This window comes from Phaethon aethereus (genome assembly GCF_964289735.1).
Source record: "Phaethon aethereus genome assembly, chromosome: 4".
Taxonomy (NCBI): Eukaryota; Metazoa; Chordata; class Aves; order Phaethontiformes; family Phaethontidae; genus Phaethon; species Phaethon aethereus.
In genome coordinates, this window is record NC_138578.1 from 68308624 (window position 1) to 68326843 (window position 18220).

The 18220-nt window shown below is 37.5% G+C and overlaps 1 protein-coding gene across 1 annotated transcript in view; it reads left to right on the top strand.

Annotated features, from left to right (window-relative positions):
* Positions 1-14436, top strand: part of PROM1 (prominin 1) — a gene marked incomplete at both ends in the record, with an annotated part of 56919 nt that extends 42483 nt beyond the window's left edge. Inside the window, 14 exons of the mRNA XM_081999587.1 lie at positions 1835-1987; positions 2808-2931; positions 3352-3455; positions 3873-3957; positions 5330-5476; positions 5756-5827; positions 8002-8094; positions 8844-8861; positions 9234-9287; positions 10154-10234; positions 10327-10395; positions 12181-12273; positions 13853-13968; positions 14400-14436. Coding sequence (XP_081855713.1) covers positions 1835-1987; positions 2808-2931; positions 3352-3455; positions 3873-3957; positions 5330-5476; positions 5756-5827; positions 8002-8094; positions 8844-8861; positions 9234-9287; positions 10154-10234; positions 10327-10395; positions 12181-12273; positions 13853-13968; positions 14400-14436 — 1246 coding nt within the window. The remainder of the gene's footprint in view (positions 1-1834; positions 1988-2807; positions 2932-3351; positions 3456-3872; positions 3958-5329; positions 5477-5755; positions 5828-8001; positions 8095-8843; positions 8862-9233; positions 9288-10153; positions 10235-10326; positions 10396-12180; positions 12274-13852; positions 13969-14399) is intronic.
* Between the last annotated feature and the right edge of the window lie 3784 nt (positions 14437-18220).

Here is an 18220-nt window from a genome sequence, read left to right on the forward strand (position 1 = left end):
CTCCCCTGGCACAACTTGAGGCTGTTTCCTCTTGTCCTGTTGCTTGTTACTTGGGAGAAGAGACCAACACCCACCTCACTACAACCCCCTTTCCGGTAGTTGTAGAGAGCGATAAGGTCTCCCCTGAGCCTCCTTTTCTCCAGGCTAAACAACCCCAGTTCCCTCAGCTGCTCCTCATAAGACTTGTGCTCTAGTACCTTTCCCAGCTTCGTTGCCCTTCTCTGGACACGCTCCAGCACCTCAGTGTCTTTCTTGTAGTGAGGGGCCCAAAACTGAACACAGGGTTTGAGGTGCAGCCTCACCAGTGCCGAGCACAGGGACATGATCCCTTCCCTACTCCTGTTGGCCACACTATTGCTGATACAGGCCAGGATGCTGTTGCCCTTCTTGGCCACCTGGGCACACTGCTGGCTCATGTTCAGCCGCTGTCAACGCAGGTTCTTTTCTTCTGGGCAGCTTTCCAGACACTCGTCTCCAAGCCTGTAGCATCGCATTTATTGATTATTGCTTCTGTCTTTGTGTTATAACCAGTTTCACTGCTACAAAATGTGTGTGCTAATGGCTTTAATGTAATGTTAAATAAAAGTGAGCAGAAGAATGAACTTTAAGAACCTTACTTATAACCTTACCTTTAGCCTATTCCTTACCTGGGAGTTTTTGTGGTGAGCCTTAATTTGAGAAATTTGACAGTATTTTCTTTGAAGCTCAGATTGCATTTGACAAAATAAATGTATTGCTTTGTTCTGCTATGGTATGCCTCTGTTAATCTTGTATTTAGATTCAAAGAAGTGGAGAAATATATCTCATCTACTTAAATACCCATTCTTGTCAAACCTAATGTAGTAGTGCTTGAAGTACAAATGAATCCAACAAGCCTGTAGTTGTCCAAATTATTTTCTATCCATCCCTTTCTTAATTACAGGTGCATTATTTGTAGTTCTTATTAAGTATTCTTTTATGAATGTGCCTGTCACCATTAATATTTTTCTTTCTCTTTATTGGCTGTGCATAGTCATTATGATATTCTTTTCTCTGATTCTTCTGGTTCCTGCTTTCTCTCCATAAAGGTACAGGGAGGAGAAAAGGGAACTTAAGAAATTCAGGCTGGGAGAAGTGATGACAAAAAGGAAAAGGAAGAGTAGAGAGAATTAAGAGAGGGTGAAAGGCTAGAATGAGATATAAAATGTGTGAATAAATGGATGGGCTCCAAGTATGTGGACAGATAGAACTGTTATGTGATTTAATTCATAAAAATGAAAGTTCAATTCCTATCCAAGGTCTTTCTCCTGATCAGGTTCTGTTAACTTCTCCATACATTGAAAGCATTCCACCACAGACACACAAAGCCTAGGTTTTAATAGCCTTAAATAGTTATTTACAATTACAAGCCTAACACACTGTGTGCAAAAAGTAGTAAGCCTTACAGTATGAGCAGTTATGTACTTCATGACCAATGGCCAGTCCACATTCTGCATTTCCTCTGTTGCTTCTTGAATAAATTACTGTTTGAGCACCTACCTCTGAGTCCTTGTTTGCTCCACTTGGAGCAATTCGGTACAGACCACCTGCAGTAACTGGAGTTGGGAACATCTTGTTCCTGTGATGTTTGTTCCCCAACCCTTCAGTAGCAGCTGTCTATAATCCAACAGCGACTATATTCTGGCCCAAAATATATGCTAGTGTAGGAAAATCATTTTTTCATTGCTATCATTTGTCGCTCAAACAGAATCAAGAGTGGGCCACTTGGGAATATAGTGTTGCCTGATGTATTCTGCAGGTCTCCGGTGTGTTTTTTGCATGCTAATAATCAAACACTTTGGCTTTTACTCCTTAGGTGGCTGGGTTGTCTCATTCTGTGCTGCATGGTGGTCCTGATTGTGGTCTTTTACTATCTTGGGCTGCTATGTGGCACCTGTGGTTATGATAAACATTCTTCTCCAACAACCAGAGGCTGCATCTCCAACACTGGAGGAAATTTTCTTATGGCGTAAGTTTCACTTATTGGTGAAAAATAAAATCAAGGTATCTGTAGAATGTTGTTTTTATTGATTTTGATGGACGTATGTATAAAAAGAATTTGTTTTGTTACGTGTGTATATGTGCTGAAAAAAAATAGAATGAAATTAAATATTAATCTCACGTACTTCCACTGAGGGACTTGGGGATTTCCGGTTCCTCTTTCATTGAGGATCATAGCTGAAGGATAAAACCCTCAATCTACTGTTTTAAGGTGAGTGCTGTAGCTAATTAATTTTTATGTAAGCCCATTTGGAAACTGCAAAAACTGGAAACAGATAATTGAAAATATAAAGGATATTTGTAGCCTTTTAGTCTACTTAAGCACTTGCTCAACAGAAAAAAGCCATGCGAGGAGACAAACACTTGACTTTCTCAGAGCACTTTAGGAGGTTTGGGATTGCTCTTGGAAGTTCCCAGTAGTGATTTGATGTAATTTCTGTTGCATCTGAAATCTGTCTAAAACTCCTTTTAGAGCACAAGGCTAGAGAGTTGAATGTAAAAAAGAAAACTGTATGCGTTTGTGGCTCTTAAACTTAACTCGTAAAAGAATTTGCACGCCCAATGCAAATGTGAGCATTTTAGATGCGCTTCAGATGAAGATTTTACAGGGCTGAAATGCATAATATGTTTCAGAGGGCAGGAACATATTTGGAAAACAGAAGTATTTCAACCATCTGCCAGTTTTTATATCTCTGTTATCGGTGTTAACTGTTGGCTTCACTGTTGCCCGAAGTATATATATGTTGTTCTTAAAAAGCAAAAGCTTACTTGACTTACTTCTTTTTCAGTGGTGTTGGATTCAGTTTTCTTTTCTCCTGGGTGCTGATGATTGTAGTGGTGCTCACTTTTGTCACGGGTGGAAATGTAGAAAAACTGGTCTGTGAGCCCTTTGAAGATAGAAGTTTATTCAAGGTGAAGTTATTTGTTATTAAACAATGAATAGAATCCCCATGAGTCCCAATGGTCTTGTCAGTTATGTACAGCGTATTATTTTTTATGGGAGGCTCCCAGTGAATTTGGATCGGGTTTTCCTTTCCCCTTACACACTGAATAGACATTCATCCTTTCTTGGTTTAACTTACTTTGCGGTGTAAATACTGCATGCTTGTCTTCCTTTGGAGATAAATTTTTCTGTGATTCAGCATTTCTTGGTGACATGGAGCTTTAATACTCACTTTCTTCACCAGAGGGGTTGAATTCGCCTTTTTTGCTTGTATTTCCATTAGTGGGTGATAAGGTTAAATGTGGGTATGTGTTAAAAGATCGTGTATGAATAAATTAATGAATTGAAAACTCAGAATTATAGTAACTTTACTGAATTTTGTCTTCTAGGTTTTGGATACTCCCTACTTACTAAATCAACACTGGAAAAACTATCTTTCTGGCATCCTGTTTAAAAATCCGAATATTAACCTGACTTTTGAAAAAGTGTACAGGTAGTAAAGTTACGGTCAAGTTTTAATTCAATTTATACGTACTGTTTTTGTGGTATCTTCCATGCTTCATATTTCAAGCACATGCAGAAATAGCACGTGTTCCAGGAGACATTCTGATTTTCTAGTGAATCACTAGCAAAAGCAATATTCTCCTATATATGAGTTATTATATGTAGTCTTAGAGTAATATTATATAACGATACTATTTGAGCTCTTTGAAAAAGTATTTTGCACTTCTGAGACTGGCAGAAATTGCTAATTACTTGCTTTCTTATAGACTGACTTCAAAAAATATAGCCAGAACTTATTTTTTAAAGGGCTGATTTTCTTAGAATATGAAAACATTGTTAATCATTCTCTTAACACTTGGTCCTCAAGGTGGTTTTTAGGCTGATATATGTATTTTTATTTTTATAGCGATTGCAAGGAGAACAAAGGAATATATACTTCTCTTCACCTAGAACACCTGTTCAACATCAATGAATTTCTAAATATTAGTGTGGTAAGTAAAGAAGTATGAGTGAGTTCATGATTCTGTTTGATGGCTGGAGTGGTGTTTGCTTTTGAACACAGTATAGAATGTCTGGGTTTTATGGGATTTTCGTTTTTATATACAATACATCCTGCAAGGAGGCAAGAACTGTCCAAGCTAATTTGAAAGAAATAAATCTATTTACAAATAAGATGTTCTTTACCAGTCTCAGTGGGCCATGGCAGGGTTTCTGACATGTTTTTTTAATGGATGCTGGTAATGATGTTGATTTTAATTTTGAAACTTGGCTGGAAGGTTCAAATTGAGCACCTTTCAAAGGCTGCTTACGGTGTTTGATGAGAATCTTGGTCTTTATATAAATGCCTTTCCTGCTGTGTTCTTTTCTGATTCCAATCAGTTTTATGTTGATCCAAGATGTGATATGCTGTGCTCCCAAGAATAGTTCTGATGTTGATGGGAAGGGTTGGGATAGAATAAAATCTTTTCAGTTAAGCTGTAGTAATAGATGACTGCACTGTCATTACATGACTGTACTAATTTTGGGGTTGCCTCTAATACTGATCTTCATTACAGCAACCCCTAGGGGACCCACATTCCATTCTGCCAGGCACTGTACACACACTTAATAGATATAGTTCCTGCCCCAAATAATATACAATTAAAATGAACAGGGAAGATTCACAAAGAGGGAAAATTATTTTGAGTTTCTGCAACAGACTGATGATGGAGGCTGGGAAGGAAGTCAGGTTTCCAGATTCCTCATCTATTGCTCTGTGACCTGTGCAGGACAGATGACATTTTAGTTTTGGATGCAGTGCAGGAAGACTTCAGGTAACAATAAGCAAGTCACCTTTAGTCACCATTAAACATATTTAGAGGAGTCTCATCCAGTCCCATGGCCAATAAAGCAGACAGTGTCTGTCCTGGCCACAGCTGAGATAATGAATTCTCTAGTTTTCCTTGATTAGGGCCAGGGGTGGAACTTTAAAATTTTTAAGGATAACACTTCTGGAGGGAAAAAGAATTCTGTTTTATCTCAGTCTCTTCTTAGGAGGGACTAACATCTATTCAGAGAAGCCTGCTTAAAACATAATGGAAGGCAAGTAATTAATTGGTATGAAAGATGCATAGGTGGGTTAGAACATGGCATGGCTAGACTGTGTGGATACTGCAGGGAAGGGAAGAACATTACCTGGTGGATTCTATCAAAGTTAATTGAATAATAATAACTAATAATAACTGATATAAACCAAAATTAATATGTGCTTCTTCATGGAAGTAATGAGTCAGCAAAAGTAAGATGCTTGGGGCAGGGTGGGGCTATAGATGAATATGCGCTGGGTGCAAACTACTTTTATGCTTTATTTTGTTTCCCTTTCAGTATACAGAAGATGTAGCACTTAAAATTGAACATATTCAGATAAACCTCAGCAAGATCATTCTGCTGGATGAAATTGGGAAGGAGAATCTTCTGAATTTCAGCTCTTCGGGAATAGAAGGGATAAACTTTGCAGCATATTTGACAGAGGTGAGACTGGAGTAAACTAGAGGCAAAACTGGGACAAAGCATAAACTCAAACGTTTCTTTAACAATGGGCAAGCCGGAGAAAAATCTGCTTTTATGTGAAATGGCATGTTTTGAGGAATCACAAAACTTGGATCAAAAGCACTTCAGAAGTTAAGATCAATAAACATTTACAGAAATAAAGGGTACACCAAGTAGGTGGCATGGTTTAAGTGCAAACAGTCTGTATATGCAATAATAACATGCTCTTTTTCTTTCCCTACTGTTCACATATTGTTTCAGATCAACAAAAGTGTTACCAAGGTTGATCTTCTGTCATTTGCTAATGACTTAGAAGCAAGAGCAGACCAGCTGGTCAGTATAATTCACTAATACAATAATACATAAAATGTGTTGTTTTATATACTATATAACTACATAGCCAAGTATTTAGACTTCCTATGGGAGAATTCTTGTACTTATAATACATGATGCATCGTCACGTAAGGAAAAACTTTGAAGAACAATGTTGCATATAAGCTGCATTTTAAACGTTGCTAATTACTGATTTTTGTATGCTAACTGTTGTACAATTTCTGCTTTGGAAGTATAATTTCTTAAACTCCACTGTTTGCTTAAGAAATGAGGGGAATACTTCGTTTGAGTACTTCCTGTGATGCTGTCTATATTTTACAGTCCCAGTTGGAAGAAAAATTGGTTAGATCATGATGGAAAAGATGATCTGAATTAATTTTCTTTTGGTTAGTGAGTAGAAGATTTTGCCGTTAACAATAAAAGTAATACTGTGGCAGCTCATAAGGGCTCTAAAGAGAACTGGGGCTCCATTGTGGGGGGAGAATGCACAAAATAGATCCTGTCTGTTCTGAAGGGCTTTCTGAATGCAGACACATGGACAATGTTCAGAGGGTATAGCTAACAACATTGCCTGCAAATGCATCTGCAGATTGACACAGCTGTGTTAACCGATAGTGAATATTCAGTTGATATGTTTGTATGCATGTCAAGGTCACATTATATTTACTTTTCAAAATGAGAGTCATAGTTTGGCCACTGGCCCAAGACAGATTCCTGCATTGTGATATGGGAGAAAGAGTTATGCTGCACACATACTACGATCACTTTGATCACTAAGGGATACAGACAGCAGAGTGACACCATGCTGTTTGGAATTCATCAGATATCCGTCCCTCCTACAGGGAGAGGAGGGTACCAGTAGAGGCTCCTGGTGTATTTACTCCAGCTTTTTGCATAATTTTATCACACCGATTGCATTTTTATTTTCTGCCACATGTGCACTCATGTCAAGGTTAGGCTGCTCATGGGGTTTTTTATATCTTAGTTAGCATTCTCTTCAAGCACCATGGGTGAGCCACACATTGCCAAAAAAAAACCCCAAACCCCCGATGTATTACAAAAGTTAGATTGTTTCAAAATTGATACTAGTTTCCAAGGATATTTTATAATCCCCCTTTGTTGTTAGTGATAGCTCTTAAAGTTTACAAGAACAATACATTTAAAAAATAAATTTAAAAATTTTTGAATTAATTAACTTTGGGTGTATAGTTTGCATTTTCTGGCACCTTACACAGAGTTGAAGGTATGTTTTTACACTGGAAGGAGCAGATGGAATAAAACTTCAAACCAAGGGTCAGGGTATGGAGGAGGGCGCAATACCACTCCCAGGTGTTAAATAAGTGGATTCAGCTTGTCAGTACAGCAGAGGAAGCATCCTGAAGCTGCTCAGTGACCACAGCTGACCGCTTATGTGAACACTTCACAGGAAGCAAACGCAGCTCAGAGCATTGAGGTCTGCCTTTATTACATTTCCAAAATGGAATTAGCACTGTGTATGCAGGGAGCCAAGTGATTTTGCCACCGAAAGGAAATGGAAAAGAAATTTATTCCTGAGAGTAAAATCAAATTTTACAGTATTTTGCAACAAGTGTGAGCTCCAGGCAGGCATTTGGACTTGAAAATCAGAGCACAAACTCATACCTTCTGACTGAAAGGTGAGAGCCTTCACAGATGCCTTTCTAAGTTACTGGCTGAAAATATTTAAACTTCTGTGCCCCCTAGAAAGCAGAGAGTGCCTCAGGGCAATGTCCACAGTGACCAAAACAAAAGTGAGTACCCATGATTGGGAAATGCTTATCCCAGACGGGGTTCAGTGCTGCAGGGTTCTTGCAATGAAGTCTGGCTTGTGGGAAGTGAGAGGAGGATGTGTTTGCTCTTCTGTATTTAAAATGACTTAATGCACCATGTGAAAGTTCTCTTAAGTTAAATCTGTGCTGATAATGTCATAGCCAGAGAAGCAGTATAATATATTTGTTTTGGTTGCTGAGGTTTGGGTTATTAATATGGTGGTTTTTTTTCCCCTCCTTGTGTTGAGGAATTCAGTTTGCCGTATCCCATTGTTAGCATCAGTTGTTATGCAGTGGATGAGTATCATGTGCAACTTTCATTGTTTTTTGCTTTGTTGGAAAGCTTTGAGACTACTGAACAATACTGCATAATTGCATTTTTTTCAGCCAAAAGGAGCACTGGAAAATGCCTTAAAAGGACACGCAAACAACATTCGAATGATTCATAGCCAGCAAGTTGTTCCGCTAGAGCAAGCTATGGTAAAATATTAAAGCAATATTAAAACATAATTTTAGGAAATATGAATCTCTAAATCTCTTAAATACAGTTTGGAAAGCTGGACTTTTGCAATTATATAAGCACACATCGCATTTGTATTGTGTCACTGAAGAGTAATCTGGTTAAAGTATGTGTTTAATAAATAGTTATCCTACATATAATATTAACACTTTATAATACTGTCTAAAATCATGACCTTTTTCTTCCCCATTTTTTCTGTATCTATTTGTGATTACGTATGAATAGAAGAGGAAACAGGGGAGAACTTTACAAAGTTCTAATCCTAAATTGCTCATTTTCTTTTTTGCTTACCATTTGTCTTCAGTAATAAAAATGGTTCTCACTTTCACACTTTATTTCTTGGAGGTAGCAATCACCTAACAGTATTGGAATTGGAAACTCCTGACAGTAGTATTTAGAGGCAAAGATAAATCTTTCTGACTGATGTGATAAAAGATGTGAAAGGGCTGCTTCTGCCTGATTGGCCAGGCACTCATTTGTATAGTACCAAGCTGCGGATCTCATACATGCTAGGTGTTGCTTTTTCCTCTACATAATATGAAGACTTCTAGTTTATCCTAGCATCTGATGCAGTATTTCTGCCCCTATCAAAGGCCGCCTTGTAGAAAACCATTAGGTCTTCTGTTCCACTCTGATTCTATGCTGTTCTTTCCTAATTAACTCCTAATTATTCTAATCTCTTTTTTCTTTCACAAAACTGACTGTCAAGAAATATGTTAAAGCTAGGGTAAGTGCTTTTTCCCTTCTGAAATTGCACAACACAGAATTCTCTGAACGCTTGGTTCTGATTTTAACTGTTCTCTCTTCCTTCCAAATAAGTCTTACTCAGTTTGTTGCTACTAACTTTAGTTAAACCTGAAGTCTTCCAGTATACCATTCATAACTACTTAGTGCTGTCAGTGAAATACTGATTAAACAATTAAACCCACAATATATTAGTTTTAATACAACTGTTGTTACTATATATAATGTGATATGTTGTATTAGAAACAAAATAGTCTATTGAAGGTCAAAGCATGCATATAATGTTAAAACAGGTGGGCTCCTACCTGTAGTAATGACTTGAATCTTTTTTTCCAACCCACCCTTTTTCTAATAGAGCACTTTAAATCAGAGCGTTAGGTTACTGAAGAGGACGTCATCTGAACTTATGGTAAGCTTTTCTTTCTGGCAACAGGAATGTTTTTATGTGTGTTAAATCCATCCGTTTTACATGCAGGGCATATATTTTCAGTACGGTTCTTTCTATTTCTAGCTGTTGTGTTATTGGAAGAGATTGTAATGCATTGAGGTAGTAACAAGGATTTAGATAGCTGTTCTGCACAGCTTTTTTTTACCCTAGCTTTCCCATCCTTATAGAGGAGAAAAAAAAAGAAGAAAAAAAACAACGTTTGGGATATTTTTTGAAGTATTAATTGTAAACTTAATTGTCACGCAATAAAATAGGCTTCAGTACAGTCCCATAGATTGTGTTATTCGTGTTCCTAAAAATATAGTTGTTTTTTCTAGAATCCTTGAATGTAAAACTTGGTGGGGACAACCAAGAAACCAAATGCAAAAGTACAACTGAGAAGAGAGAGCTTTGTGACTCACATCCTTAACCACCTCTTACTCAGTGTCCAACTCCCACGGGGTCATGTTTCTTTAGCATTGTACTCGTTACCTTCCTGCTTCTGCAGCATCAACCTCGCTGTGGAAACCTGGATCTGTATAGAGACTTCCCCAGGGCAGCCCGCATTTCCCCTCGAAGTAGCAGCTAGTGCCTGCACCACAGTGAGAACAGCTGCCTTCATGCTCTGCCAGCTTTGGGAGAATAAATAACAGGATGGCTACTTTTCTGTCAGCAAAGCTTTCTGTCACCACCAGCCTGCATGGTGGCTGGATTCTTCCTACTGGAATTGCATGTTTTGACAGGACAGTGACGCTGGTTTATCAAGAGGTTCCTGACAATGGCTGCAGAGCCATTGTAACAGCCTGAAAGGTATTTATTTATATTAAATGCCATCTCTTCCTCTCCAGGTTAAGGTGAAAAATGTCATTAGCGCTGTTAATGCTGCCCAGCTTCTCATAAATAACAACGCTTCTCTAGTTATTGTCCAGGTAAGCTTTATTTGATTAAAGTACATTAATTTATGATGTCGTGGAGATAGAGGTTCACTTACTTTTGTTCACTTACTTTTGTCTGTTCCTAGGAGACAAAAAAGTTCATGGATACCGTAGTTGGCTACTTTGAGCAATACGTTGAGTGGGTCAAGCAGTCGGTAAGGTGCATTTACTTCATTGAGAGAAGCTGCATTTAAAAAAAACATAAAAACAATAAAAATAATAATACAAATGTTACTTTGATGGTGTCTTTTACAGTTTCAGTTTGTAAGATATTTGTACTTATGACGGGGAAAACTTCTATAAATACCTTTGTTGTGTGCAAAGTAGAATCGAAACTATGAGCTGTCTTGATTGGAATAAAATGGAAATTTAACATAATATCATTTTTCCAGGGCTAGCCTGAAATCTACCATTTGTGCTAATATTGCACTGAGCTTGACCCTGCTTAGTTCAAATTGATGTAATTTGCGTCTTGTTTTATTTTTCTTTCTTCAGCTGCAGAGAAGTAAGCTGATGTTTTAAAGATGTGTATGTTCTGTTGATAGCATATCCCACTGGAATTTATTTTGCATGTATAGGGCAACCAGGTGATCAGGCCCAGTCAGCATGAGTTTATGAAAGGCAGGTTCTGTTTGAACCTGATCTCCTTCTATGACAAGGCGACTCGTTTAGTGGACGAGGGAATGGCTGCGGATGTTGTCTGCCTAGGCTTCACTAAAGCCTTTGACACCATTTCCCACAGCATTGTTCTGGAGGAACTGGCTGCTCGTGGCTTGCATGGGTGTGCTCTTCGCTGAGTAAAAAACTGTCTGGATGGCTGGGCCCAAAGAGTTGGTGGTGAATGGAGTTAAGTCTAGTTGGTGACTGGTCACAAATGCTGTTCCCCAGGGCTCGGTATTGGAGCCCGTTCTCTTTAATTTCTTTATCCATAATCTGGATGAGGGGATTGAGTGCACCCTCAGTAAGTCTGCAGATGACACCAAGTTGGGTGGGAGTGTTGATCTGCTTGGGAGCAGGAAGGCTCTACAGAGGGACCTGGACAGGCTGGATCGATGGGCCGAGGCCAGCTGTACGAGATTCAACAAGGCTAAGTGCCAGGTCCTGCCCCTGGGTCACACCAACCCCATGCAATGCTACAGGCTTGGGGAAGAGTGGCCTGGTGGTGGAAAAGGACCTGGGGGTGCTGGTTGACAGCTGGCTGAATATGAGCCAGCAGTGTGCCCAGGTGGCCAAGGCAGCCAACAGTGTCCTGACTTGTATCAGGTGGCCAGCAGGAGCAGGGAAGTGATTGTGCCCCTGTACTTGGCACTGGTGAGGCTGCACCTCGAATACTGTGTTCAATTTTGGGCCCCTCATGACAAGAAAGACATTGAGGTGCTGGAGCGTGTCCAGAGAAGGGCCGCGAAGCTCATGAAGGGACTAGAGCACAAGTCTTACGAGGAGCGGCTGAGGGAACTGCGGTTGTTTAGTCCAGAGAAGACGAGGATGAGGGGAGACATTATCGCTGAAAGGAGGCTGTAGCGTGGTGGATGTCAGTCAGTTCTCCCAAGTAACTAGGGATAGAATGAGAGGAAATGGCCTCAGGTTGCATCAGGGGAAGTTTGGATTGGATATTTGGAAAAATTAGTTCACTGAGAGGGTGATCAAGCATTGGAACAGACTGCCCAGGGAAGTGGTTGAGTCACCATCCCTGGAGGTATTTAAAAGACCTGTAGATGTGGTGCTTGGGGACATGTTTTAGTCATTGACTAGGTTAATGATTGGATTCAGTGATCTTAAAGGTTTTTTCCAACCTAAACAATTCCATGATTCTATGAATTTGGATAGGGTGAGAGATAACAATTTAGTAAACAGTATCTGTAAGTGTAAGCAAGTTTTGTGATTCTTACCTTATTCTGTTAGATACTTCAAACTGTACCTTTTTTTAATCTGTCTTTCAGATTGCCATGGAGGTAGCAGCATGCAAGCCTATTGCCAATGTGATAGATACAGCAGTAGATATTTTTTTATGCAGCTATATAACTGATTCTGTGGTAAGAAATATTTTCTGTTACTCAAAATTGGGGCATCAACTGGGAAATTCTTTGAACATAAATCTGCATTTAATTATTCTGGCTAGACTGTTCTGAGGTATGATAATAAAGTATCACATCCAAAGTTATGCAAGGAAAATATGTTCTGATCTGGATCAAGTCCAAAGCCAAACCAGTGCTGGACTTGTTTTAGGTTCCCATTAAACTCAGGTTTCTATTAGCAAGAATTCTGTAAAATTAACTGTTCTTAAATTTCTTCCAGCTTGAATTGCAAAGTAAATATGGTACTACTGGTTTGGCATAAAAATTCTGGAAAGGGTGGATTTCAGCTTGATTGCTTGATTCTGAACTACCTTGAAATGGAAAAGCATAAAGATCTGACATTTCAACTGTAACCACTTCTAATTTAAGGGAATGGGGATGGGGGCAGGAAGTGAGTGAGAAATACCAAGGAAAAACTTTCTCAACTGCCTTTCCTGGAATCTAGAAAACCTGAATGAGGTTTTATCACTTGACTTGTAGCAGACAGGTCTTTATTCATTTCTGTACAGTGGAGACTTTGAGCATGATTCGTAGCAGTGTATAAGGGCAATATTAGCTTTTTCATCTTGCCAAAAGAGCTTGGAAAGAGGACAGCATTAAAATATTAAAATTAATTGTATTGTATTAAAAATACAATAAGGAACCACATGCCTGGAAACCACCTAAAACCTCTCCTAGCTATTGCTTAGCTTTATGGCACTTTTAGCCAGGTTCTAATCATACCAACAGTAAATGCATGTAATCAAAGCCAGAGCACTCTAACCTTGATCCTGTTTAACCATGAAATGCTTAACTTTGATAATGTTTAGCCATGAAAACCTCCTAACCTGCCAGAATCATGTTGTATTCGGTGATTATCTCATAAGTTTTAGAGCTTCTGTTCTCCTTTGTGTAGCCACTAACCATCTGGTGGGAGATGGACCATGATTTTCCTGATGATAGAACTTAGCTGAGTGACTTATAAGTCAAAATGCCTCCAGCCAATACAAATCAAATTTGAAAAATCATTATTTTAACATCTGGTGATAACTCAGTTCAACTGTATGATAATGGAATTAGTTACACAAACAGGCTGCAGTTAGCAAGTTAAAAAGTACATTGAGAAAGTGCTGGAAACTCAGATTTTGACAAGAACAGCAAGAAAGTCAAATACTTTAAAATTTCAAGCATGGAAAAAGAAATAATGTGGCTGGTAAATTAATGCTGAAACACAAAATTACTTTCCAGTCCAAGGCTGACGATGTTGAAATAACTTCTTAGGCTACTGTGGCTCTGTAGCTTTGAGCAACTTTGGACATATTGTTTGGTTACATTTGTAAGACAGTGGTGTTCTTTCTTTAGTTCACGTTGACGGTGGAGGATGCTTAACGTGCTCTGTTCCACACTAGTATAAGGAGCCTCAGTCCACAAGATTGAGTGCCACTAATTTCTAATGTGTTCTTCCAGTAACAATGCTTAGAGTGTCAAGCAAGGATTCAGGACTTTTCTGATAAATTTTCTCTGTGATCTTTTTTCCCTGGATTTTGCTTTGTTTCAGAATACCTTCTGGTTTGGTTTGGGAGGCTCTTCAATATTTTTAATTCCTGCCATCATTTTTGCTGTAAAACTCTCCAAACACTATCGTAGAATGGATACAGAGGATGTATATGATGAGTAAGTATATACTCCTAAGTAAGCTAAATGGCAAATGAATTGAAATGTTTTTTCTAGTGTCTCACATGAAAGCGCTTATAATCCTTAAACCTTGTGTGCTGTCAGATTAGAACTGGATGTTCTTGTGAAATGCTGCAGGTTTGGGTTGGTGCCTGCAAAGTGCTTCATGCTGGTGGGCTTTGGTTGCCTTGACTTGCCGTGATTCTGTGCAGATGTTGCCAGCTCTGACTTTGAGAAACTTATTTCAGAATGAGATCTTCAGAGCTTTTTGTACAGTGTTTATATAAATATCTTCCAAATGTGCCAGTGATTAGCTTTGCTACATGACCTGTTAAGGTGAATTATGCCTGCTTTGTAATCTCCTTGAATTAATTATTTGCTTTCTTACTGTCTTAGTTATTCCTAACCAGTCTTTCCTTTTTCAATTGCAGTTCCTCTGTCTCAGGGACTTGGCATTTTACTTTATGATAACTGTTCTTACATATTTTTCCATCGGTTTTGTTTTTACTGTTTTCTTTTCTATGCTTTGTTTTGCTCATTGCTCAGTTAGTTTGTGCACTGCATTTCTCAAATTTCACACTGGTCATTTTTCATTACACATTCACAAGTCAGGAGAGCAGAAACAGGCACGTACAGCTAAAATTACTCACTTATTAGTGTCCAGTTAATTACTCTTCCTTTTCTGTGTTTTTTAGTGTCAAAACTATACCCATGAAAATGTAAGACATTTTTTCTGGTATTTGTTAAAATTATTTTATTCAGGTGGGAGGGTTTATATTTTTAATGCAACTTGTTACTTCAAGAGAGGTAACGTTCTGTTTCACCAGACTTTATATTAGAGTATCCAACTCAACCAGAATAGCTAATTAATTAATTAATTTGTGGGCAATATAAAAATATTAAAAATGTAAAATTATAATTATGCCATAACTCCTGAATGTTACAAAGGAAAAGTTATCTTCTATTGTACAGACACAGTTTATTTTTGCATATAATACCATCATCCATGTACATGTCTTGGAAGCCATGCTGTACATAGTACGTCTTATAGTTAACATGGTCTTTCTTGGTGTATTTATTTTATTACAGTACAGAAAATGGTAATAATGGTTATCATAAAGAGCATTTATATGGTATACACAATCCTGTTTTTACAAGGTAAACCAAGCCTGAAACTGCATGCCTTCACGTGTCCTTACTTAATCTGCTATATTAATCACCTGTCTAGTTTTCTGCACATTTTAAAGTGAATTATTAGTTCTCTATTTATGTTTTTTTGCATGATTACTCACTACAGCAAATGCTGTATGATATATATTTCTCAACTATTCTTTACATAACAGCAGATATCGTAGTAATTTCCAGCAACTTAACAAAGCAATTGCCTAAATTTGATCTTAAAATCCAGGTAATTGGGTATTTATCTAGCACAGTGGGTGATCCTAAATTGATAAACATATTAAAATAATCTGATAGCAGTTGAAAGTGATAGGATGAGCTGATTTGTTTTTTAGATGGTGAGGAGACAAGTTTTTCCTGTGCAAAAGGCAGGTGATCCAGGGTATGCACAAAACATGAACAGAGAAAATACGTGTTTCTGCATGGGTAGAACTAGTATAACATCACAAAACAAGAAATTCCAGTTATGTTTAAAAAGGAGATTTGGGTTCTTTCCTGTCTCTAAAACCTTTGTGCTGTAAAACTGTAGCGAGTTGAGAGACTCAGTTTCCATAGGGGTAATATAGCATGTCCCACAACTTCAAAATTTGGGTTTCCAAAATATCCGAGTTGCTTAAGGAAGGATCTAATTTATGATTGAAATCTGTAGCTCACTGTGCCTTAATTTGCAACTTCGTGACTGAAAGTATAGGTTGACTAGTGGCAGAAAAGTAAGATACCACCATTCTTTTAGTAGTGGGTAAATCCCAAGAGAGCTCAAAGTTTGGAAGTCTTGCCAGTTTTTATGGCTGCATCAGTTGTATATTATTCTTTATTAGAACTGTATTTTACAAGAATTATTTACTGACCAGATCTTGATTCTGCATTTCCTTCTGAAGGAAGTATTTATATATAACAATGTTTTTAGTGATATTTATGATGACGATTTTCATGGTCTGTTCTGCAATTTAAGGGAACTCCCTAAATTAACCTACAAGGTGTTTAATTCAAAAGTACTCTCCACTGGCATATCTAATGACTCAGTTTTAAGGACTTTGGATATTTTACATAAGAGGAAACTAATAATTGCTCAGGCCTTAGAAGTCCCTTTCTGATCTTTGAATCTTTAATATGAATGTTAATACTCTTGAGGTTCATAGCATGTTTTCTGTGATATTCAGTGATTGATGAGTAGTTTAACACAATGTTCCTGAATAAGTTAAAAATCACTAACATAAAATAGTCTTTTAAACAAAGACCCACTAGTTTGGTCCTGACTTCCTTTTCCTAAATTTTAAGTTACTCAAAATGGCCTTCTATAATAAAATGTAAGGATTCAGTTTGAAGCAATGCTGTTTTCTGATGTGCTGAGATAATTTGAAAAACTGGTAATTATATGATACATGTGCTTTGAATTTCTCAGCCTGGGATTCCCATAGCAATAGAGTCTTGTTTTTAATTTTCATTTCAGCAAACTCTTTGCTTTTATGCTATCCTTGCTTTTTCTCATTTCCCTCAAATTATTGTGGGAGATACTTTGAGAGATAGAACTTCAAATACATCTCTGTACACCTGTACTTTTGCAGGTATAAAGAATCGCATAGGGTTTTTTTGTCCTTTGAAATCAACTGGATTATTTTGCTGGCAAGAGATGCAAATATCTTTCTTTATAAATATAAGATATGTAAATACAAGTATGAGATCTATATGAGATATATTTATATTTGTATAGATATCTCACACAGGTGTTTTTCTATACATATTGAAGATACAAATAGCTTCAAATGCAGCCACCATTTTTGTGAGAGCAAAATTGGAGGTTGGATTAAGTTCTCAAAGGAGTGGTGTTGAATAGGTAATCCAAGCATTTCTATCATGGAACAAAGATAACCAGAAAGGTTGGTGGAGAAAACCATGACTCTAGTTCTTCTTGTTTGAAAAATTCTTGATTAAATGGGTAAAAGTTTGAGAGCAGTTTGTGCCAACTGAGCTTTTAGTCTCACCTTAGTTAGACCTGGTATTTCTGTTCCATTTGCGGACAAAAGAAAATGATGGGTTTGGTTTGTGTTTTTTCTTGTATAGCTCTGTGGAACAGTGGTAACACATACTGGAAACATCAAGGGGTAAGTAATAAGCTTTTAAAGTCAATTCTAGGTCTATTACTACTAGGTCTCTTACTACTTTACTATTTTTAAGAAGGCTTCTTAGCTTTCAGTAACATGAGTGCTGTAAGGTTTAAAATTAAAAAATAAAAAAAATTATTGAACCGTATTGATGTTCATATGAAAATCTATGCCTTCATTCTGCTTAAATTACATTATAATTCTGCCTTAATCAAATTTTCCTGAATTGCTTTTGTGATTATTTTCAGGCTATATAAATGAGACTCAAGATACTTCTATGGGAATATATCATTGTTCTTCCAAGTGTATTGGCATTGGCATTCATCTTTCAAATCCTGAGCCACTTGTGTCACCTGTACTGTAAATCCCAAATGTACTATTGAATGTTATGCCATAAACTACTGTACAGAATACTTTGTGATCAGGGCACTGCCTCTCAAATACCACTGTTCAAGGCTTGAATTAAAATGGTTTTTGTTTTTTACTTTTTTACACTGGGCTTTCTATCTTACATCACAATTTATAAATTAACTAGATTAACAGTCTTTGCCTAGCAATCCTCTGACAATTGGTCAAGTTTTTATCTTAAATTGTTGATTTGTGTTAAGTACACTACATACACGTTTACATAAAAATACATTTTATATACAGAGACTTTTGTATATACATTTTTCTTAACACTTATAAGTGTTTAGTTAAGATTTTAATATTGTATAATATTCTTCACAAATGAATTTACCAGCATGATCAGTGTTGCTATTTGGTGCTCTTCAATGACCACTTTGGACTAAATTTGAAGTAATGGGATCCACAGTGTCTCCCTGTGTCTCTGAAAAGTTCAGTTGCAGTTTTGTTTTCTCCCTCTTCTTTTACTTATTTAATATTTCGTGTTTTTTGCAATATAGACCTAAAAGAGACTTTCTGGAGACGTTTGTTTTGAAACTCTTTGGGTGGGAGGGTTGGGAGTGTAT